This window comes from Protopterus annectens, chromosome 8.part0 (genome assembly GCF_019279795.1).
Source record: "Protopterus annectens isolate FY-2018-M chromosome 8.part0, PAN1.0, whole genome shotgun sequence".
NCBI classification, from domain to species: domain Eukaryota; kingdom Metazoa; phylum Chordata; order Ceratodontiformes; family Protopteridae; genus Protopterus; species Protopterus annectens.
Window position 1 is genome coordinate 1418345103 of NC_056741.1, and position 24846 is coordinate 1418369948.

The 24846-nt window shown below is 39.2% G+C and overlaps 1 protein-coding gene across 5 annotated transcripts in view; it reads right to left on the reverse strand.

The window, feature by feature from the left end:
• Positions 1-24846, reverse strand: part of FEZ1 (fasciculation and elongation protein zeta 1) — a 248569-nt gene that overhangs the window by 170431 nt on the left and 53292 nt on the right. For 4 of the 5 annotated variants that reach the window (XM_044081023.1, XM_044081022.1, XM_044081020.1 and 1 more), the window contains exon 2: positions 23888-24245. The exons of the other annotated variant lie outside the window; for it this stretch is intronic. In XM_044081023.1, the coding sequence (XP_043936958.1) occupies positions 23888-24207 (320 nt within the window). In that variant the 5' untranslated portion in view covers positions 24208-24245. The remainder of the gene's footprint in view (positions 1-23887; positions 24246-24846) is intronic. 5 annotated transcript variants of the gene reach the window in all.

The window sequence follows — 24846 nt, forward strand, 5'->3', positions numbered from 1 at the left end:
CTAAAGCCAACTATGAAGGCAAAATTGTGGCCGACACCAAAAACAACCACAAAGCCTTCTATAGCTAATCAAAGGCAAAGATTTGCTCTGAGTTATTGCACAATGGCACCTCCTATACTGAGCCAACAGATATAGCCAACATACTGGCTGACAGATTCAGTGCCAACTTTATCCCTCTCCACCACCCCCCCCCCGCCGAGCCCTATCACAATACCAGAAGAAAGCCTGGTACCCACCATTTCTGCAGCACAGGTAAAAGCTGCATTGTCCAAAGCCAAGAATACAGCATCCATGGGACCTGATAATATTATTGGCTGCATCCTACATGAGCTATAAAATGAACTGGCACCATATCTGTGTGCCCTGTTCAGTCACAGCCTTACCTCAGGCTATTTCCATACTGAATGGCCCACTGCTACAGTCATCCTGCTCTATAAAGGGGGAGCAACTACAGACCCTGGGAACTATCGCCCCATTAGCCTGATGAGTCTGGTATGCAAAGCTATGGAGCACATCATCATGGACCTGCTTAACAAAGATATAGGCAATCTCCAAACTCTTGACCCCACACAGTTTGGCTTTGTCAAGGGGAGATCCTGCATGCCGAACCTGGTTGACTTCTTTGAGGCAGTCACCAAGGCTGTAGATGAAGGTAAGACAGTGCATGCAGACTACCTCGACCTGGCCAAGGCCTTTGATACCATTCCCCACTCAGGTATCATTGATAAACTCACCAAACTAGGTATCAATTACAAACTGGCTCATAGACAGGACCCACACAGTGAATGTTGTGGATTCCAAGTCAGACTGTCGACCAGTCACAAGTGGAGTCCCACAGGGCTCGGTCCTGGGCCCTCTCCTGTTTGGCATCTACTTCGCAGAAGTCCAGGCCAACACAGAAGGACTTTGGCTGACCAAGTTCACTGATGATTGCAAGCTAGGAGTCATTATCAACTCCATAAGTGAAACAGACATCCTACAAAAGGGGCTCTCTGAGACCAGTGACTGGTGTCAGAGCCATGGCCTGAACCTTAACACCAAAAAATGCATTATCATCTCTTTTGGAAAAAACTCAGTTCCCACAAATTGTCACATTGATAGGAGCCCACTGAACACTGAAGGGACCATAAGACATCTGGGCACCCAGGTCGACAGCCACCTCACCTTCGACCACCACATTGCCACTGTGGTCAGAAAGTCATTCTACTTGACACATCTTATAACCAAAGGTTTTACATCCAGGAAGAAAGAGATTATCATCCCTCTCTACTCATCCATCATTAGACCAGTCATCGAATATAATGTCCCTGTTTGGCATGTACCTGACCAGGCACCTACAGCAGCTGGTGAGGCCACAAAAGTACCTCAGAAGAAGGATCCTAGGCCTTAAACACATGTCCTACATCGACAGACTCAAGAAACTTCAGCTGCTCTCAGTCTCTTATCATCTACTTAGAGGTGATCTCTGCTTGACTTACAAAGGTATGTCCGACCCAGCCCTACTTGAAATGCTACACCTAAAGAATTCCCAATCCCCCCGTGCCACTCACTCCAGAGATCACAACCTCATTACCACAATTAACAGAACATGCTGGAGGGACAGGTTCATCTCCCAAAGACTGCCCATACTCTGGAATAAGCTTCCCATTCATGTCAAGCAGAGCACCTCGCTGGCCCTCTTTAAGAGCAATCTTGATGAGTGGATGGCATGGGTAACAGAAAGTTCACTCCAGGGATCATTCCAGTTGCCCTGTTGGATAGGGTCACTGTGAACTAATATCGGGTGGCACGGTGCCTGGGCAATTTTTTGGGGCTAGGCTCGGAAAGGATCCACGGCCATTAGCCTAGTACACACCTATGAACTGGGTTTGATATTTGTGTTTGCTTCATATACCTCTCAACTGCCCCTGATTTTGTCTCAAAAGTTTGCTCTGTCTCTCCTAATCCCTCACAGAACTGGCTTTTTGGGAGAAAAGATGGTGGATTACATAATAAATAATGACAATGACTAGATTTAGAGACTGCAGTGTCAGGGCTACAATAAGTAGCACACTTGCCTTTAGGGGAGAAGACTGTGGGTTCTATTCCCACACAAGATGAAAAAAATGCTGACACTGCAGCACAGCATGGGGGGGGGGGTTGCTGTTCTCCTAAGTGCATTGTCCTTGGATGAAATGTTAAACCGGGGGTTGCTGCTCTCCTGAGTGCAATGTCCTTGGATGAAATGTTAAACTGGGGGGGGGGGTTGCTGCTCTCCTGAGTGCATTGTCCTTGGATGAAATGTTAAACCGGGGGTTGCTGCTCTCCTGAGTGCATTGTCCTTGGATGAAATGTTAAACCGGGGGTTGCTGCTCTCCTGAGTGCATTGTCCTTGGATGAAATGTTAAACCGGGGGGGGGGAGTTGCTGCTCTCCTGAGTGCATTGTCCTTGGATGAAATATTAAACCTGGGGGGGGGGGGTTGCTGCTCTCCTGAGTGCATTGTCCTTGGATGAAATGTTAAACCAGGTCCTATCTCCATGAGTGGGTAGTAGAACAGGTGGATGTAAAAGATCCCACAGCACCTATCAAAAAGAGTAAAGTGAAGTTCCCCTGATGCATTGGCCAAATTTCCCCCAAAGAATAAATACCACTTCAGGTCTCCCCTGCAAAAAGGCTACTAGCCTAGTGGGATTAACCCAGTCAACTTATTCCATCAACTTCTCAAGTTAATAGTATTATTATTTTAAAAAGTGCCCCTCCTTGTACCTGATTATTTCTGGATTTGTCCCTGATTTTGAAGGTAACAGGTTGAGAGCTATTTCTCAGGACAGCGGAATCATTTAGATGAAAAACATGAAGATCTACATCTGTTTGAAAGGTAAATTATGATATTTAACTCCAGACTTATGTTTTATTAGAAGAATGGGACAGCCTCTCCCTTAAAAATCATTTGAGTAGCCAGTGATAGTGGGGACCAAGCCAGCAAAACAGAATTAGTAAATGATGAATACAGCAAAAGTAGTATGTAATTAGATAAGGCAAAAACAAGCAAACAAAAAAAAGGATAGCATAAAAGATAAGTGTAACACAAATTATTTATGTATATTTATTAAGATTTCTTAATTGGAAACATCTGAAAGGGCATAGTTCTTTTACAGTGGAGGCCGAAGGAGAAAATGATGATACAAGGGCAAAAAGTTGTAAGTATATGTATGGCTTTTATTTAAAAGGCTGAATGTTTACTGGGCGTGCCCTGAATATCAAACATGTAATAATATCAAATGACAGGATTTGTAAGTGTGGCTTTGGAGATAGGGGCTCAAGTTAGGCGATAACTGTTCATACTTCTCAACTGTTCAGATTTTCACAGAATGCCCAGATTTTTGCCTCATATTTTTGGTATGTTCCTCATAGAATTTTGTTTTTCTGGCTGATCTTTGGCAAATCAGTGAGGACTGAAATCAGAAAATATTGACATACATTTGAATTTTAGACTTCATACCCATCAGAAAATTCATGCTAATGCAAAACCTGTTATTCTATGAACTTTCTACATTTCTAAGGGCAATATTTAAAAAATATCCCTATTTTTTGGCCTTTATCCACCCATTATTTAAGGCTTTGTCCAGATTTCTTGCTCTAAGAGGTTGAGAAGTATGTAGCTGTTTTTTGTCTGTGTGTGTGTGGGGGGGGGGGGGTTGTATTTGTTCTGTGTCATAGATGTCATATGCAGTCGTACCGTTATGGGAAGGTTCATAAGTGTATAGGTAAACACCAAGCTAATGCACAGAAGGGTCAGTTTAAGCCTAGCCAATTACCCAAGACTAGAAACAAACCCTGTACTTTGTGCCTGTGAGGTGACAATCTTAGCCATTACGCCAAACCCAGCCCCTGAAGGGTTTTTCTAATGAATGTAGGGTTGGGGTTGGGGCAGTGTTAAAGTTGGGTTTCCAGATATTAATAAGTTGGCGGGGATGAACTAAGTTTGTTTAGTAAGATATGATGTGAAGATTCCAGCATTCCCCAGCTGAGGAGTACTGGTGTAAGCTAGGCTGAGGTATCAAGCAGCATGACTTTTGTTTAATACCCTTTTAATAAAGCTTTTTGGATGAAAACCAGGATGAGACAGCAGCTAGATCTATTACAGTGCAGTTCATGCTTAACAATAAGAGGTGTGCTGGGAGATGACTTAATAATCAGCATCAAGGGCAAATCGAATGCATAGAAGGTCAAGGTACAGAAAGTCTGTAAACACAGATAGGAACAGGTAGTCCAGTAATGAGCCTAGTGAAACTCCTCAATGCACACTGTCTACCAGTCCATTTACTTAGTTAACAAATAAGACAATTCTGAGAGATTTTAAAGATTGGTGAGACACATATCAGCACCAAAGCTCAGTTCTGAAAAATGCCTGAGCTCCCAGCTTAGGGTTTATCATGTTGAACATTTTCCCAAGCCATATGTAATCATTTTCTGAAGTTTCCTTACTTCACTGTTTTATACTCAAAAGGAAATGTATTGTTAGGTACTTTGTTTTCCTTTATGACCAGCAGAAGAAAGCTGGAGCTTGTGAATGCACTGAGGATGCAAAGAAGGATTTGTGGATCCAGTATCTTCCTTGATGTATTAGTAAACCACAGGTCAGGTAAAGAATGATTTCTTGCTATATTATTTGGTTGGGAAGAATATGTAACCATATGTGACCATCTGGGTTAGACTGTGGTCAGTAAGCATGGCCTCTACATAAAGCCAGTGGTGGCCAAAGATGATGTGACTGAAATTGACCTGAGTGACAACATTAGTGTTGCATTTAAGGTAGGAATAGATTTCACGAAGTAGCACATCAAAGTTAGCCAGATTAATGAGTGGAGTACATAAATAGCTATACATATTATGAAATTGTTGCCTAAGATAGCTTCAGATGTGATTCACTTAGGACTAAATTTATCACCTTGTAATGAACAGGCTACAAGGCAATGCTTTGGTGAATGTTACGTAATGCAATATATCCCCACCTGCAAGCTTATTATTTAACTATAGTCTTAAAAAAGACTTTGTGCCACAAGAATGGAGGACTCCAACGGTCATCCCCCTTCATAATGGAGGACAACCTTCAACAGATCCTGGAAGCTACAGACTATTGGTCTGACTAATCTTATTTGCAAAGCCATGGAAAGAATCTCATGGAATTTGTCAACAAGGACCTCCAGACACTGGATCCATCCCAGTTTGGCATTGTCAAAGGGAGGTAATGCTTACTAAATCTGGTGGACTTCCATTAGATGAGGGGAAAACAGTGCATACTGCCTACCTAGATCAGGCGAAAGTATTTAATACAATACCTCACTTGGGTATTGTCAATAAACTTCCAAAACTAGGAATATACCCTTTTATAACATACTGGATAGATATCTGGCTAACTGACAGGACCCATGAAGTTAGAATCTGTGATGGCCACCTCCACAAAGAGGCTGGTCACCAGTGGAGTCTCCCAGGGCTCTGTGCTAGGCCCATTCCTCTTTCACATCCACTTCTTGCATGTCAAAGGTAATGACAAAGGCCTCATGCTAACCAAATTTTCAGATGATTGCAAACTGGCAGCAGTCATTGAACTCCCCACAAGAACAGAACACCCTAGAGGAAGGTCTAACACAGACAAATGCATGGTACCAAAGCCATAGCTTAAAATTCAGTACCAAGAAATGCATTATAGGGCCTTTTGGGAAGTCGACCACCCCAGGTAACTATGTCATCAACAAAACACCCTTAAAAGTTGAATCAGTAGTCAGGGATCTGATAACTCATGTAGATAGTAACCTAGCCTTCAACCAACATGTATCCAAAGTAGTAAGAAAATCCTTCTATGTTGCTCAAATTATATGCAAGGGCTTGGCAGCTAGGTCCAGTCAGGTCATCATACTATTGTACTCGACCCTCATCAGACCCATCATAGAGTATAATGCCCCCTTTGGTGTGTAACTGACCAAACAAAATGAAACTGGAATGGCCACAAAGGTTCCTTACAAAAAGAATACAGGGAGTAAACAAAATATCCTATGCTGATTGCCTCAAAGCCCTGTCTCTTTACTCGGTATCATACAGACTTCTGAGAGGTGATCTTTGCCTGGTAAACAAGGCATCCTTGGACCCTGTTTTGATGAACTTTTGCATATCCACAAAACAAACAGCATCAAAACTACTAGATTAAAAGACCTAAATTTTACTTGTGACATAAACAGGACATGTTGGAGAGATAAACAAGTTTCTCAGAGAATTCCCATTCTCTGGAACAGGCTCCTCATCCATCTGAAGCACAGTTCCCCCCATCCGTATTTAAGTGCAACCTAAGTCAATGGATGGGTAATCAGAAATTGCCCATGGCCTAGCACCAATGTCTCTGATGGACAGAGGCAGTCAGTAAATCACCCCATATATAAATAAAATTTGTGGGTCACATTTGGGTTGCACAGCTAGACTTATAAGGGCCCTAGTGGTCGTTAGCCTAGTACAGACCTATGAATCTATAAATCAAATACCTTAGTCTTTGAAATCTGCCATGGAGTTAAGGGAAGTATAAAACAATGGCATTAGTACATAATATTAAGAGGATTAGTTATTTGGCATGCAACTATTAAAAGACAATTGAGGCATATCTGCAAGTTTAATGTTTCATGCTGATTTCTATATGAAAAGGCTTCAAATACTAGTGTGATTTAAAGCAATAATGAGTAAAGAAGAAAGAATGATATTTCAAATGTAAATAAGAAAAATAAATGAAGTAGATAATAGCAGTATGACTTATTCATAAATGTTATTCCTGGAAATGATAGCTTTCAGTGCCAGCAGAATGTTAATATAGGTTGAAATCACAAATTCAAGGGCAGTAGGTGCAACCCTTTTAATGAGAACATTTAAGTCCAATTACAGAAAGATATCTACTAAGTCAAAAGCTGCCTTTGTATGAGAAGTTAAACTGAGGTCCCATGTGCATTAGCTGGTGATAGCTGAGTGGATGTAAAAGTTCCCATGGCACTTATCAAAAAAGAGGAACTTCCCTTGGGTAATGGCAACATTTACTCTAGTCAATAAACTACATGTGTCTCCCCTGAGAAGAAGTCACTGGCCTAGTGGAACTAACACAGTCAACAAACTAAGCATAAAATAACATTAAATTAAATAAAACTCGGGGAATTCCCTTAATGCAGTGCACTGAAATACAAGTAACAGATTTATCTCATGCTATGACTGAAAAATCCATTTAGTACAATATTCATGCAAAGTATTAAAATAGTGAATGGAAGGGGCATACAGAAGTCACACAGGGTGTACACTATGTTATGTTAAGAAAACCAAGATGGAAAAAAAAAGTGGAAAGTTGTATACACTAAATAATAATTTAATAACTGTAAGTATCCAAGTATAAGAGCACAGGTTAGAGAGAAGGGAGGAGATGAGACTGAGATTAGGGCATGACATGCATCCCAGGTGGAGCAAGCATTGTAAAAAATACAACACCTATGTTCTCCCAGACAGCAGTGTATCAGCATGGAATCCCTCCCCAAATATGGAAAACAAGAAAAAATTATCTGGTCAGGTTTCTACAGAACAGAGCTTAGAAACTAACAGAGCAAAGCAAGTAACCTTTAAAAAAAATGTCACCACTGCTCTATGTGGAAATTACTGTTCATACATATTCAAACTACAGTTAATAAACAGCTACAAAAGGCAAAGGTGGGCATAGGGTTAAATCAGTGTCTTTTGTAATACTATCCAATGAATGAACAAAAGCCATGTGAGTACAGAAGACCAAGCCAAAGCCCACTTATTAAATATACACCATTTGCCAAAGTGGAATGCAAGTACTCTATAAAATACAAGTGTTTGAATCAGACGGTTCTTTCCAATGTGTTTAAAAAAAGCCTATGACCTGCTCAAAATCTTCACACAACAGAGAATAGAAAACACTCAGGTTTTACCAAAAAAAAATCCCTTTCTTCCACTGTGCTGCAACCTAATATTGCAATTTAGCAGGTGATGCTTGGGGGGAGGGGTGAGAAGGGGACCTTGCCCTGCTTCCCAACCCATGCAAAAATCACTGCATTCATTCATTAATCAGTGAATTGTCAGCTTGTGATCACAGTTTTGTAATTCTGAGGCAGGATGCTTATACCGTCTCCACAAACTAAAAGAATGCAAATGCAGTATAAGAAAGCATAGAAAACTGCAAGGCTCTTATTCAGTCATTGCAAAATTTTACTGCATTATCCAACAGTATGCCCTGTGATTCAAAAAAAAAAGCAAAATACCAACCAGCACACATGCATACTTTCCTTAGCTTCCAGTGTTCAGAAACTAGTACAGCTGAAACCTCAAACTCCTGCAGGTTAAACTAGAAAAGAAATGATTTGCCACTAGATGGAACCAAATTCAAATCATATAGTACAAGTACACAGAAACAAAAGAAACACGTTTGGAAAGATATGCTATAAGGAGAAAGAGCAATGATTCAGGAAGCAGGCCATCTTTGATGGTTTGTGGGAGGTGCCCCATAGACGTTGATCAGTCCAGAACCAGCAAAAAAGGAAATTGTTAAGATTTGTAAGTACTTTCATTTGTCAAACTGGCAGTAAGACATTCTTCCAATAGACAGTATTGCAGGGTGCACACGAGACTCAGTTGGGTCAAGATGGAGAAGGAGAACTAAATGACATCACTGGAACCAAATCCACCCTAGGAAAGCTGTAGACAGAAATATGAGATGAATAGCTTGGAAAAGGAGTACACAGAACTCACTGACAAATTACTAAGCACAATTTGGTGTAAAAACAAAGTGGAATACTGGACATTATTAATTAAAAGAATATTGAAAGCAAGGGATGGAAAAATGAAAGTGGGGAAGTGCATAATATAAACTTTTACAATACAATCAGTGGGTGAAAGCAAGAAAAACTAGAAAGGACTATGATAGTATTAGACAAGGAACACTGGCTTACATATATGTTTAACACCAGGTAAGGCATTACAATCAAGGAAATGTGACATATTTGCATAGAAATGCTTACTTGAGTATTTGCATACACTGCAGAGAGTAGTAAGGATGTTTCATGGTGTTTAACTGTTTGAGGTATGATAAAGAAGTTAGAGAAGGCTGTTACCATATATTTTAAGGGAGTAGTCAATTATCAACATTCAAAGAGGGGCTCTAGGACTTTGTAAGAAAGGTATCTGCTAGCCCTAACCTTAACCTTAACCTTGCTACTGCTCCAACACCAACTATACACACTATTTTATGAAACATTCATAAAGTACACTAAACCAATACACACTCACACACATACTACACATACAGCAACATACACACACACACACACACACACACACACACACACACACACACACACACACACACACACACACACACATACAGCAACATAGATACAATCTTTTGAAGCCCCTTTCCCTAAAAGTACTGCAACAAAAGACACTCATAAACATATAGTGCACTAAAGCAACATGTGCACACACACACACACACACACACACACACACACACACACACACACAAACACATTGCACATACAGAAACATACACCCAATCTTATGAAACCTCTTCCATAAAAGTACTGCAACACAAGGCACATATAAATACATAATGCACTTAAAGCAACACACACACACACTCGCACATTACAAATACAGCAACATACACACAATGCTACATCTATCCTCTTACCTAGCCCTGTCTCTAACCCTAGCCCAGAATCACAAGCAGACACACTCACCTCCCTTAGCAAACTTAAACAAAAACAAACAATGAATCTTTCCCTAACCCTTATCTTAAGCCTAACCTACAAGGACTTGCAAGCATGGCATGTGCACACACACACACACACACACACACACACACACACACACACACACACACACACACACACACACACACACACACACTCTCTCTCACTCACATACACTCGTGCAGCTAGTGTTGAGCATTACAGAATATCAGAAAGTTTTGGCATTAGAACAAAATCCCACTTACCTTCATGTAAGTACATCTCACACACCACAGGAACTTTCAAGGATCCGAGCATTGACATTTCCGGCACTTAAAACATAAAAGCTTTCAATGAAAACACAGAGCAGTAACCTTTGTAAAAGCACATTCAACAGATTTTAATGCAAAAAGATGTATATGCGTGCCACTGATATTTTATTACTGTTTATTTTTAGTGTTAGGTTCTACAGTTTCATGTCAGCTTCCTCAGCTTTTCATTTAAGTTATTCCAAATGTAGACATAAAATTAGAACTGGATCACATTGCTTTGTAGTCCAGTCAGAGGTAATCACTAATTATGCTACAAGCACACTATAAGAAATGGAATATAATAACAAGTTCATTAAGCTTTTTTGAATAGTTGTCCATTTTCCCTTTTCTTTTCAACAGCTATTTTATATTTTCAAGTTGTTTTAGGTGGCTTGTTTGAAGGTTACAAAATGTGGCACTATATTTAATAATGGGTCAGATCAGTGACATTTAAAATGATATAATGATATCCCTGGAAGCACTGCACATTTCCTTCAGAATTAAAAGGGCTGTAGGAAATGCTTTTCTGATGTTGGTAGATACATACTGGTCAACATTTACATTTTTCTGAAAGCACAGTTGGTTTCTAGAAACAGCAGTTAAAGGTAAGCTTTTATTGCATTAATTTAAAATCCATAATACCTTCATCTAACACTTCACCATCTATAAGGCCTTCCTTGTTTGGAAAGCTGGATAGTGGACAAGCTGACAGATATTCTAGAAGGCAATACGGATTTTAAGCTATTGAAATAAAACCTTCCTTTGAACTGTTTTTCCTAGCAACCAGATGTGATTTGAAAAAAAAAAAATATATATATATATATATATATATATATATATATATATATATATATATATATATATATATATATTTTTTTTTTTTTTTTTTTTAAATAATTAATTGTATCGTAAATTGTTTTCTTTAAAGTTTAAATTGTTGTCTGCCATTATCCCTATTTTTAGTTGATATGTTGCTGTTTCATAATTTCACCATATATTTTATAAATCATCTTTAACAAGTCTCATGAAGTCATGTTTGCTGATATTAAAGGCGAGATTATTATTACTACAACCAGCATGTATTTTTTAGAACATCTGGGAAAACTACCATGTTTATGTGTTTATAGAATTAATTATGTTACTCATTTTTAAGTAATTAGCATATTTGGTTAACAAAAGTCCATTTCAGACTTTTATACCTCCAAAGAATAGTCCAGAAAGAAGTTACATAGCCCTATGGAATAACAGTGATGACCTCCATCAGGAATGACAGGTAAGCTCCCACCTTGACTTGCTAATGTTGTGCCCTAATGCCCATCCTGGCATCTTGTTTCTTGTTGCTTAAGAATTCTTTCACCCTTTGAATTATGTCTGGACTGACATTTAACACTTCGGATTTGACAGTTATTCCCTTACGGTGAGTCGTGCTGCATGCCTTAGCAAGGTCAAGATAAGCAGACTGAGCAGAGTTTGTACCACAGAATGACAAACTGCTGACTGTGGTGCAGACCATCTGAAACTGAACAGCAGCTCTTAAACAAACAAGGGAGGTAGAAGCGAGAGGCTTACACCAGCTCACCCTTCCTGAGACAGGGTGTTGGTAATCTGACATTCTCCACTGCAGGTGAAGGCCAGCATGTAACCAGTGCCCATAGGAAAAGGAGTTGTGACCTTGATGATCTCAAGCAGAGACTGTAGCCCTCATGGGGCATGTGTGTGTGTGTGTGTGTGTGTGTGTGTGTGTGTGTGTGTGTGTGTGTGTGTGTGTGTGTGTGTGTAAGCATACATAGATCAGGGGGAGGGCATAGGGTGCCCTTTGCTATGATGCAGATGCCAACTTCAGCAGCCAGGGCTGGTGTTAGGGCTAAAATATAAACAACCCCACAGTGACCACCATGAAGACCATGCCATGGATCGCTGCCAGACTGGTGATAAGAATAAATTAACAGTGGCTTGATGGTCAATAGGCTCAGAGGCCATAAAATGGACATTCATGTGGTGCTGCAGCATAAGATTGTTTGGGTTAGATGTACCCCCACCTGAGAATTAGCACCATAATAGCTTATCACTCCCCTAACTGCTTGTGCCCAGGACAGTATGGCACTGAAGAAGAGCATCCTGTTTGGAAAAAGAGTTACTGGTGCATGTTTTTATAATTATTAGTCAGATACTGTGTGTTAATTGGATACTATTTAGCTACGGGATAACTTTTATTAAATAGGGTGCTAAAAATAACTGGACTGCTAGCAAGGAGGTTATAATCTGATTAAAATTAAGAAAGACAGAAGACCCAAGAAAAAAAAAAAAGATGAAAAGATCTGTGTGTGCAGTGCACTAATGGGAAAAGCGAAGTTCATGAGCTCAGAGTTTGGGGTGGAGTTTTGACTAATGGAGTCTTGAGGTTGAAAAGGATTTGAGGTTTACAGGAGTATTAGGGGGCTTCATGAATGAAGGTGATACAGATGGTAATGGGTTGGCTAGTCAGACAAACAAATGCAAAGTGTGACACAAGAGGATATTGCAAAAAGAGGTCATGAGAGAGGATTCAGTAGTTAAAGCCTGGACGAGAACAGGCCGAAAAGAGCAGGGTATGAGCAAAAGTTATAATGGGACTATAGTTAAGTTGTGCAGGAAACTGAAGGTGAAGGAAATTGTGGGGGGGCAGCCAGGAGAGAGATGACAAGGAGGTTGAAGCCAAGGAGTAGAGAGAGGTGCAGACAGTACTGACACATGATGAATAGGAGTGAGAAAGAGAGGTATTCCTACAGGAGCCAACATTAGAGGAAAAGCAAGAGGGAAGTGAGCAGGAAAAGGCACTCAGTCAGACAGGAGGGGCAGACAGGGAAGAGAACAATAAAATGGAGTCCACTATGAAAAGTGAGCAAAACATGGATTAACAGAATGAGGTGGAGAGGAAGGACAGTAGGGAAGCACATCTAGAGGTGGAGAAGGAGGAGGGGACTGGAGGTGATAAGAGAAGAAGGAACCAAGAATGGATACAAGTAGATAGGATTTCTAAGAAAATATACAGGGGAGACAGAAGAGGGATCAGTCATAGCACACATAGGGACACAACCAGTAGGGTCATTTAGAAGAGCATGTGCTGGTGGATCAACTGGAGGTGGAAATAATGCAGGTAGGTAGGACAGCTAGTGACACTCAACAGGAAATGAAGGGTGAAAGATAGTATGGGGACAGAGTAGAGTGCTTTGATGGCTAAACACATTTATTAAGAAAAAATGATGAAACGCCAGTTAAAGTGAAGTCAGCTTCAAGGAGCAGACTTGGTATGATATGGGAGCAGATTACCAAAGTATTTACCAGAAGGAGGGTGAAGCTTGTTCTAGTGCAGAACACACTGACACCAACAATTTGTAAGCAGAGACAGTGGATGGGGTAACAAATAGGACCAGTGAGCTGTTAAAGAGATTCCAGGATAGGAAGATAGAAATAACCTCTGAAGAGTTATTTATTATATATATATATATACAAAAAAGGAATATATACGTAGATATATATTATAAAAAACAAAAACTTTGGGCTGCTGCGATTAAATAAAATACTTTTAATCTCAAAAGTCAGTATGTCAACAGAATAGAGGATGAGTGAGTATTATAATAGATTCCAGCAAGAAAGAAGCACATCACTGAAGAAGTGCATGTTTAAATGAGGCCTAGCTCTGCTATTAAGCTATTGAAGCACCTGAGTGCTTGCTAAGGTGTTGGAGCTTCATCTCTCTCACACACACAGACACATATGATGCAGACAGACAAATGAGAGTCAGAGGAAGTTCATTAGCTCATGTCCTCAGCTAAACTGCATCAATATATCTTACCAGCCAAAGTGCTGCAGCACATCAGCTCCTCTAATTAAATGTATGCAAGCCACTAGACAAAGTAGTAAAGGAGAAAGTGCTGCAACCTGTCTGTCATCCACTGCAGGGTATCAGAAGAAGAACATAAGGGAGTTGCAAACACCAGTGCACAGGAGGATAGTGGATATTGCCAGCATCACATGAAAATGGGCCAGTGACAAGAAAGAGACTGCACATGGAGATTCTAGGGTATTGGTTGTTCAGGAATGAACTCAAGTGATTGAAAGAGATGTCGAGAAATCAATATAAACAAGATCATCAAATATGAGGTTAGAGAGGAAGAGGAAGAACAGAATGACATAAACAGATGGGCTGAGCAGATAAGCTCAGGACCTAGGTTAGGCATGCTTGGGGTTAGGGCAAAATAAGGGGGGTGATGGTGGGCTGGGAACATTATATGATTATGCAGCTTGCTGAAAGTCACACAGCAGGCAAACGAAGACTGACGGAATGAATTCCTGGTCTACAGGATGAGCTCATTAGAAACACACAGCTGCAGTCCTCACTAAGCTGTCAGATCTTCACCAGTCACTGGCCACTGTACACATGGGTGAAGAATGGAAGATGACAAGCATGATACTCTAGTACAAAGAGATAAAAAGGAAAAAGACTGAGAAATCACAATGGTAAAGAAAATAAACGAAAGAGTCCTGAAAGAAAAGCTGGTCAGTCTCCTTGAGGATAACAATCTTCAGAAAAAACGCTGACACAGGCTGAAAGTTAGGAGAAGTTGTCATTTGAGCATGATCCACTTTTTTGCCTGGGTAAATGGAAAGTTGTTGAGGAACTGCCAGTAGATGTGGTGTGGTCTATCTGGATTTAAGGCCTTTCATTTGCTCCTGCACAATCACTTCCTAGAAAAACAGTAGAGGGTTCTGGGAGCAAAACGAGGAATGAGGAACTGAACTGTCAATGTAACACACAGAGGGTTGTGGAGACAAGAACAATGCTAGGAATAAGGAAAGTGGTGCTGTACCATCAACTCAGGTGTCAAGGTATGGACAAAGGTGGGTTCACTACTACTATAGAATTAACACTTATGTCATCCCAGGATGTATAGAATGGGCATAACTCAGTTCAAACATGTTGTAGTATAGATATATGTGGGCTCGCTGGTGTCATACCATAGGTACTTTGAGCAGAGATGGGTTTATAAGTGCTGTTGGGCAGAGGTGGTTTCACAGCTGCTGTAATATATGCACAAGTGGGTTATGTTTGATGAGATGAGGAGTACTGCAGCACCACTATCATAAATGGAAGTGATCTTTTTAAATCAGAACATACATCAGGTGAACCAACATCATTACTCAGGATGAGATGCTAGTCACATAAATTAGATCCCGTTTACAATTGGACATTAGCGTGTACAGTTGCAAACTTGCCACCCACATCGGATGAAAAATAAAAAAACAGGAGAGTGAGAAAAAAAGAAGCTGTGTTAACAGGGGTCTTGATTGAGGCCACGTATAAGTAATATGTTGACTGAATAAAAGACATGAGGTTGGGAATATTATTTACTGCCAGTGAGATGAGCTAGCTGGGGTTGGTTGGAAGCAGCTGAGAATTTGACATGAGTTGATTTAGGTCATTAAGTACGGCATGGTTAAGTTCTAGCAACTCTGACAATGAACTTTATCACTAAAATATATTCTGAATAAGTCCTAGAATTTAATTCATTGCCTGCAGACGTGTGGCATTTTGTTTCACTTCTGCACATTCTTTCTGGAGACACCCATGACAAGAAGTATCCCTACAAGTGTTGTGGCACTTGATATGGTTTCAGATTTCATGTGTAATCTGCTAGCTGTAATATGGCTGAGGACAAGGACATTACATTATATTCATAAATTTTCATTTCTCAATCCAAGGCACAGTGGTGCAGTGGCAGTGGTGCAGCAGTAGTGTTGTTGCCTCACAGCAAGAGGTTCTCTGGTTCAATTCTTGGCTGGAGTGCCTTTTTTGTGGAGTCTGTCCTCCCTGCATTCATGTGGGTTTCCTCTGGGTGCTCCGGTTTCCTCCCACATTTCAAAGACATACATCTGGAGCATTTCTCCCTGGGCCTCTGCTGAAAATTGGATTTGCTCCAAGTCGGACTTTCCTGGTAAACAAATGTTAAATAAAGCTGAAATACTCAGCACAGACTTTTCTGCTTTTTTCTCTATAAGGTGACATAGTCATTAACATTATGGGCTTGGAACATGTATCATAAATTAGCACTTTACTATTTCTAAGTTTCAGTAATAAAGGCTACGCTTATTACATGGGCTTTATAGTTATGTAATAACTATATTTCAGAATAATAAACTGAAACTTTGTCATGTTATGGTGCTCACTGACAGCAAAAAGGAAAGACTTTATGAGGTGCTTTCAGTAATAATGTGATAATGAGAGAAACACTGATTGAAGGTTCCAGAGCATTTTACATAGTGAAGAGAAAGGGTTCTAAAGTGTTGCCACTGCATATATTAAAAATCAAGACTGTCGCTCATAATGAACAGTACTAATTAATGTTTAATTTTATCTTTCTCTGAAAATTGACTTTTCAGTACTTTTCAAGTTAATCTTTCCCACTGATGGGTTTATTCCACAACTCCAGCCTTACAGTAGAATAAACCACAAGATAAATGGCAAGACAGTCTGGTTCATAAATGCACTTAAATAGTATGTTGGCCATTTAAAAACATGTATACCATAGGTCCCTCACTTTATTTTTAATGATATAAATTAATTTAGAGAATTATTGAAGATATTGGTATATGGTAAGTAACATAAGTACAGTGGCACAAATGAGGCAGTCTTTAGGTAATAAATGTTTCCGTCATGTTGGTGATGCTTCATCTTAATTGTAAAGATGAGACTCATTCTCTTAATGTAAACACCAAAGACCATTTAAGATAAAAACAAAGAAATGTCCACAGGGGCAAGCAGTTGAAATGTTACTATTTAAGATAACCCTGCAGCTTCGTATATATTATTATTAACAGCTTTAAAACCTAAAAACGGGTGACTGTTGGGGAATCACAATGAAAAGAAATTTAGAGCTAAATGGTGCAGTCTATCATCTTACAAGCAGGAGCGTAGACTCCAATGTATTGTTAGAGTGAATTCAGAAAAGTCCAAGGATATATTACATTGTTTTTGTCTGGTGTACTTTTTAAAGTTACCTAAAGCACACCAGACAAAAACAATGCAATATATCCTTGGACTTTTCTGAATATTGATAATATAAATAAAAGAAATACAAGTCTCTTACTCCTACTGCTAATATGTTTGGAATTAGATAGATATTATCACAGAATTTTCTTAGTACTGTCAACATATTATGATCAAAACTTAATTTGCCCTCCACAAACGAGCCTAAATATTTAACTTTATATACTATGTGCCTTGAATCAGTTCCTCCTAACTGAATATATGCATGAGTTGTCCTGTGAAACTGTGGTACAAAATACTTGATAACATTGAAGAATATTATTATCCATAAATCTCAGGTAGACTTTATTTACATATTTCTGAAATGTACACCTGTTGTTATGTAACTAAACCATCCCGTGTACAGTTGTCAGAAAATCGGCTGAATCATACCTCCCTAGTAAATTTCACATAACAACAATAAACTAAAGAGGTAAAGGACAAAAATGTATCCTTGTTGAATTCTACATTTAGCTTTAACCTCTTCATAGAGAGCATCTCCCAGTCTTACTTTCTTTGCATGTCTGGCTAATGAGTCTGATTAACCGCATACAAAATAACTGTTAATTCCTGGGTTTTACACACTGTCAATAATGTTCGCTATGAGGGATGGCATCAAAAACCTTTGGCAGGTTTAGCTACTGAGTGTCGACTGAGCTTTATTCATCCATTGTGGCAGATATATCTTCAAAGAGGGATATCAAGTTAAGTTAGCAGGATCTGTTTTTGTTAATGTCATATTGGAGAATTTTTTGTAGAGCAATTTTCTATCATATGATCCATTGCAGTCTTCAGAATTCTGTACTCAATACAGAACAGGAGAGGCTTGGAGCACTGGAAATGCCATATTTAAAACAGGTACAAATACTGTCTACTATGCATATGATACTATACCCACCTTTAATAATTTAGAGAACTCATGTTAATGGATCAACAAGTGATTCAGAGAGATGAGTCAATACAGTGCCAAATATATTACTGACACTAACAAAGAAAGACTTTTTGATCTTAGGTATAGCTACTTTTGCCTTGTCTGATGTTGTTCCTAGAACACTCTTAGAAATAGCTTACCCTGTGACACTTTGAGACTAATGTGCTTCTATGAAAAATGCATGCCAATATTAGACTGAGGATGTAACTTCAGTGCTTGTATTCAAAACTTGGAAAACATAAAAGATAAAAAACAGACATTTTCTTCAGATGGGCAAGCCCTGTACCTCCCCACATTCCATTTTTTTATAAAATTAACTCTGAGATTACAGTATCTCCTATGTGTGTGTGTGTGTGTGTGTGTGTGTGTGTGTGTGTGTGTGTGTGTGTGTGTGTGTGTGTGTGTGTGTGTGTGTGTGTAAATACATCATACTAACTCAGAGGAAGAAAAAAATGCACTCTGAACCCACATCCATATCCCTTTACCAATATAACTGCATGCATATCCCCTTACTTTTATATATATATATATATATATATATATATATATATATATATATATATAAATAAAACTTAGAGGTTTAAATAAAAAAAAATATAAAAACAAAAAATCTTTTTTTATGTTTTTGCAGGGGGGCAAGATCCCCTGCACCCCCATATTCCTGCTAATTAAATATACTAACTCCGAGATTGCACTACAGCGAGAAAAATGATAAATATACAATTTCACGCTGTACAGCGATCTCCATTTAAACGGTTCTAAGTTTCAAAACTTCGATCTTATGGTCTCGACCATAAGAAAGTCAACATTTTGAAAGTTTGAAATTTAGAAGTAGACCTATATATACACACACACACACACACACACACACACACACACACACATATATATATATATATATATATATATATATATATATATATATATATATATATATATATATACTCACTCATAGGGAGGGAGAAAGAGAGAGAGAGAGATACTCCAAATCAGACATCATACTAACTTTGACAAAGAGCAAAATATACTTTAAAAATATACTTGAAAAATGCATATTCTATTCTTCCAAGCAGCACTGTTTTCATCCAAAGAATAACATGATAAGAAATTATTCAAATAAATGTTTGGGCTTTCATTGCAGGCTACAGGGTAGCCACATTTTTCCATATTCAGATAACTTGCTTATCTTTGTGGTCTTTTTCAATGTGTCAAGAATATCTCTCCCTCTTGGGTGTCAGATCTCTTACACAAATTGGGATTTCAAGAGAACATTTCTGGGATGTTAGCTAGACACCTCAGTTCAACGAACTTTTCTTCCACAGAAAGATCTATCTAGATCTATTTCTAAGCTTTTCCACTCAGATTTTGATCACTGTGAGGTAATCCCTCAGGATTTTGAGTGTCATGGCATATATGTTTTTCATGATATTCTTGGCAAGACTCCACATGAGAAAGATAAAGTGATATCTGAAATCTCTTTGGTCCCAGCATTAATACCCTTTATCTTTTCATATCCCAAAGATAGGGTTTGTCAAACAAGAAATCTTTTAGTGGAGACAATAGATATCCTTCAATCCAGGTCTCCCCTTCTCCCTCCCTGCTCCAAAGCAGTCAGTCATCCCAGATATTTTGGACTTTGCTTGGGAGCAGTTTCAGGAGGATAAATGTACAGGAGGTATAGGAAAGCAAGGAGAGATGTAAGCAGATAAACATAAAGGAGATGATTTCATGATCAAAGCACTCAACTTTCTGAACCATCCTTTGTCCCTGGAACCTCTTCAGGTGGGTACAGACAATACTACAGGTATGTGGTAGATCAATAAGCAAGGGGGAACCAGGTCATACTCCCTTTGCATACTATCCATCTTAGCTTGGATTATAGCTTCACAGTACTATCTCACTCGACAGCCATCCTACATTCTGTCAAAGCAAAACTGTGTGGCAGACAAATTGAGCAAGACAAGGGCTGACCCAAACAAATGGAAACTAAATCAGGGTGTCTTCCAAGATTTGATCCATCTGTGGGGAGTTCCTCAAGTAGACCTCTTTGCCTCCTCTCTGGCAAGATTATGTTCCAGGACTCTATGTCAGGAGGTTTGGAAACAGATATCTTTTGTTTCGACAGGGATGTTCTCATATGCTTTTTCACCCTTTCCACTAATATCCAGAGTACTTCTGAAGATTCAGAAGGAATCCACAAGATTATTGTGATAACTCCCTTCTGACCCACACAACTGTGGTTCTCCTTTCTTTTTAGAAATGGCAAGGGACAATTACCACAAACTTCCTCACAGACTGAATCTACTCACACAAGAACAGGGATGTTTGATGCATCCCAATATCAATCAACTTCAATTGACTGCTTGGATGACATGGTCTTAATTCCTTTTAGGCACCTGTTTACTGAGAACATGCAGCACTGCTAGTACTAATAGAAGCAAGAAAGCTTGCTACTAGAAAATCATACATTAGTAAATAGAAAAGGTTTTCTAGTTGGTGTCAATAACATAACTGGCACCCATTCGGGGCTAATCGTTCTCTGGTTTTACAATATTTGTGTGAGTTACTATCCATGACCTGTCTTATTCCTCTATCAAGGTTCGTTTATCAGCCATTTCAGCATGTCTGCCCATGGATCCTCTTTCAATGCAGTCTCAGATGAACATGTTCTTGAAAGGGGTTTTGCATAAGAGGTCTCTCAGAAAACTGGCGGCCCCTTTTTGGCATCTTAATTTAGTGTAATAGAAGTTAACACTTGTTCCATTTGCACCAGCTAATGTGGTTGACTGGAAGTTCTTAACATGGAAAACAGTTGCTCTGATTGCTGTGATCTGTGCAAGAAGGGTTTCTGAGTACCAAGCTCTTATGGTGAGTCAACCCTATCTAATTTTCCACTGGAACAAGGTTTATTTGAGAACTAATCCTTTTTTATGCCTAAAGTTGTATCCTAGTTTACCAAAAACTCTCCAGCTCCTCATTTTTTTTCCTGGACCTAAAAATGAGGGAGAAAGGATATTCCATACCTTGGATGTACACAGAGAACTCAGCTACTATAATGACCAAACTAAACCTTTCAGATATTCAGAACAATTGTTCATTTCTTGTGGGGGTAAGAAGAGGGGAAAACCTGTGTCAAGCAGACTGTTTCCAAAAGGTTGTCTAAGGCTATTGCCTTTTGTTATACTCACCTTAACAAAACTATTCCAGGCAGGGTCAGGGCTCACTGTGCAGGGCCTTGGCTTCATCCATGACTTTTTGGAAAGAGTTGCATCCTAGAAGTATTCTAGAAGCTGCTACTTGGTCATCTGTACATACATTTACAACACACTATGAGCATGATTTCTTCTCTATGATCAGATCAAGCTTAGAATCATTCTTAAGGGCTGCTGGGCTCTATTCCTTCCACCTCCCAAATGTAGTTAACTAGGATACTCTACCCATATAGCTACGGCTACTGCAGCAATGATCAATACGATGAGCATAGTACAGTTGTGTAAGTAAAACTTACCATATCAGTATATGTTCAAAATATTACTACTGCAGTAACATCTCCTTCTTTACATCTCCCCTGTTTTTGGTGTGTTTTTTTATGCTGGGGTGTGGACATTTATTTTTTGTTGTTCCTAGCATTGTCCTTTCAGGACTCATCTTCCCTCTCTCTGCTGCCAGGAAAGATCTGAAGGGCTTCACAGCCAAACTTGACAAGCTCAGCTCAAGCTGTCTGACAGTTTGTGCGTGTGGAAGGTCCCCTGAAGCTTTGGAAGCTGGCTGCCTGTTACATCCTTGGCAGGATATAACCCATATAGCTAAGGCTCTGTAGCAGTGATTATTTGAACATCTTCTGTTATGGTATTTTTGTTACTTACACAACTGTAAATTAGGCAACATTAGATTAAAACAGCCAGCACTCAACTGCAGCAAATTTCTTTTTAATGTACAAAAACAGACTGGCTTCAGCCCACAGGCCTTTTTCAACAAAAACAGACCGGTTTTGGCCCACAGGCCTTTTTCAATGTACATTGAAAAAGGCTTGTGGGCCAAAACCGGTCTGTTTTTGTACATTAAAAAGAAATTTGCTCCAGTTGAGTGCTGGCTGTTAGTGTTTTCTTGTTTTGCTTTTTGAGCCTGTGCACCTGCTGTCCTTGCAGAGGTCTTGGTTTGGGGAACATTGAATAGAAACCTCAATGTACAAATTTCCCCAGCAGTTTTCACCCTCCAACAACTATGATAACTTCAGGATCTCGGCATGTTGGAGATAAATTACAACAGCCTGATTTTGCAGTGGTTTCTTTACAGTTCGAATTGTTTTCTTTCATCAAATCAGCCCTCCTACTTTCATAAGTTGTATCACACCTCACAATAATGTTCAATAATTGCCATTCATGTAGTCCTGCAACTGCCTGACTGCTTTTGTTTAAGGCCATAAATTGGTGATTTGAACATTCCACACTCAGAATATTTTTCTTTCCCATTTCCCATGTGCTACTAATAGTGTACTCAGAAATGTTATGTATCAATGCAAACTGCCACCTTTTTCATACAAAGACAGGAATGCAGGAATGTCTCCCTTGTACGGCACTTAAGCAGGCCAGACAGGAATGGTCTGAATGTCCCAGATTTCACCTTTCCTTCCTGGGGAAAAGCAAAGACGAGCTGAGTACACTTGCAGTCCGAGGTGAAGACTACAGACAGCACATATTTGGCATCCATATAAGATAAAGCCACAGCAGTATGTTCTACTTACCAAACCTGGACTGGGGAGTCTGCCTGCTGAGCAAGGAAGATTGTCATGTTGAGTCCCTCATTGCTGAAATACTCTAGATCTACTTTAGGTTATCTCATGTATACCAGTCACACCACATTTCTAGAACAAGGACAAAGCTGACCATTGACATATGGGTGGGGGGGGGTAACAGCAAAGAACACATCAGTAGAGTTCTAGCAGCAGGGAAAAAGATGTATAGCAAGAGATAAGGTATTTTTTGCCTTCATCTTAAGGCTAAATGGGAAACATCCACGCAGGATACAAATCAACAAAAAGGCAAATAAAACCGAAGCCATTCATTCTGTTAAAAAGGAAGCCAAATCTGTTGAGTAACTACATATCTGTGAAGAATATATTTCAAATTTTGCATTTTTCCAGGCTTGCCATGTTGCATTTACTAACCCTAGTTAATTACAAGCCATCTGTAATTATGTCACCTTAGGAACAGTTATACTAATCTGCCTTACATTTTTGAACTCAGTACTTCTAAACTACTTTTCCACCTAGCTGAATTCAGGCTGTGTGTACTGTAAAGAAAATGTGCTGCAAATCCTTGCAATCTGTAAATATGTTGCTCTGTTAACAATGTAATAATGCTGTACTGGAGGCACTATATCATAGTACACAGTGATCCATTGTTTTGTATATATAAATGTTGTGTTCTATATTTTATTACTGTAACTTTGTAAAATCTCTAAATGCATTAATGTGGAGCTTTTCTCCCCAGGCCTCCACTGAAAAAGACAAGTTGTCCAGTTGGAGTTTCCTGGTAAACAAATGTAAAATAAATAAATAAATGTGATACAATAATATGTTTCATATTTGCTTATGTTGAACTGTAAAATGGCGGTACATTTTCTTTTTTTTTTTTTGCTCTGAGGTTTACTTCTGCTCCCCCTTCTTCTCCCCTTCCCTTTCATATGGTCTATGTGCACATGCAACAGGGAGGACAGTGAAGCTGTACTGGTTTCTACTTGTTAAGGGACTATGGACTTGTGAGGTGCAGGGATTCACGAGTGAGTGGATGTTAACAATAGTAATGACAGCCCTAAGTCCTTACTGTTCATCTTGGAGATGCTCTTCCTCCTCTTGGATCTGAAGGTGGTTTTTGACCGGTGCAAGGCTGTCGGTTTTGGCATTATAATTCCTGAAGCAAACGTTGAGTTTTTCATCAAATTCATTGACCAGGTCTTCCATGGACTTGAAGCTGAAGATATCTGAAGAGAAGTTTTCCAGTTCAGAGAGTGTGGGGTCTTCTATATGCAGTGGTGATGCTCTGCACAGTCTCTGATCATTGTCATTGTTTTCTTCAAGAAAGCATGGTTTTATGTCCTCAAATTCCTCCTCGAGGCTCACAAGTGGGGCCTCCATGCTGAGCATGTCCAGCAGGACCAGCTGCTCACGTTTCTTAAATTAATCTGAAAGATAACAACACATTTTAGTGGTTATACTAAAAATGACAAAATGGGACAGGGGTCTGAGAAGCAATAAGGAAATGACAGACATATTCTGACATGCCTGAGTGCAGAAGGAAAACTTATGTTCAAATAGCGACACTACTATCATACAAAATAGATAAAACAGTAACCACACACTTCATTTTAAAACAAATTTATTACAAAATTTGCTAATTTAATGTCCATGTGACAAAGGTAAACTAGATTTTGAGTAGAAGTACATATTTATCTAAATGATATTTTTTTACAGGGGAAGGATTTTATTTTAAATTAGGTAAGTGAACACTATATGAGCCAACTTGCAAAGATTTGATAGACAAATACTTATCTCAGGCAGTATAAGATTTGTCTTATGCTTGAAAAAGATGCATTCCTTTCTGACATGATATGAAATAACTTTGAAAGTTATAAGTAAATCCAGAACATGCTGCAGCAATCCCATCGTGTGAGCTTAACCATACATATACACCCATCTCTACATATGCAGAAGATCTGAAAAAATATCCAGAAAATAAACTGAGCCTCCAGAAGCCTTAACCTCAGGATAAACAGGCCTTCCTAT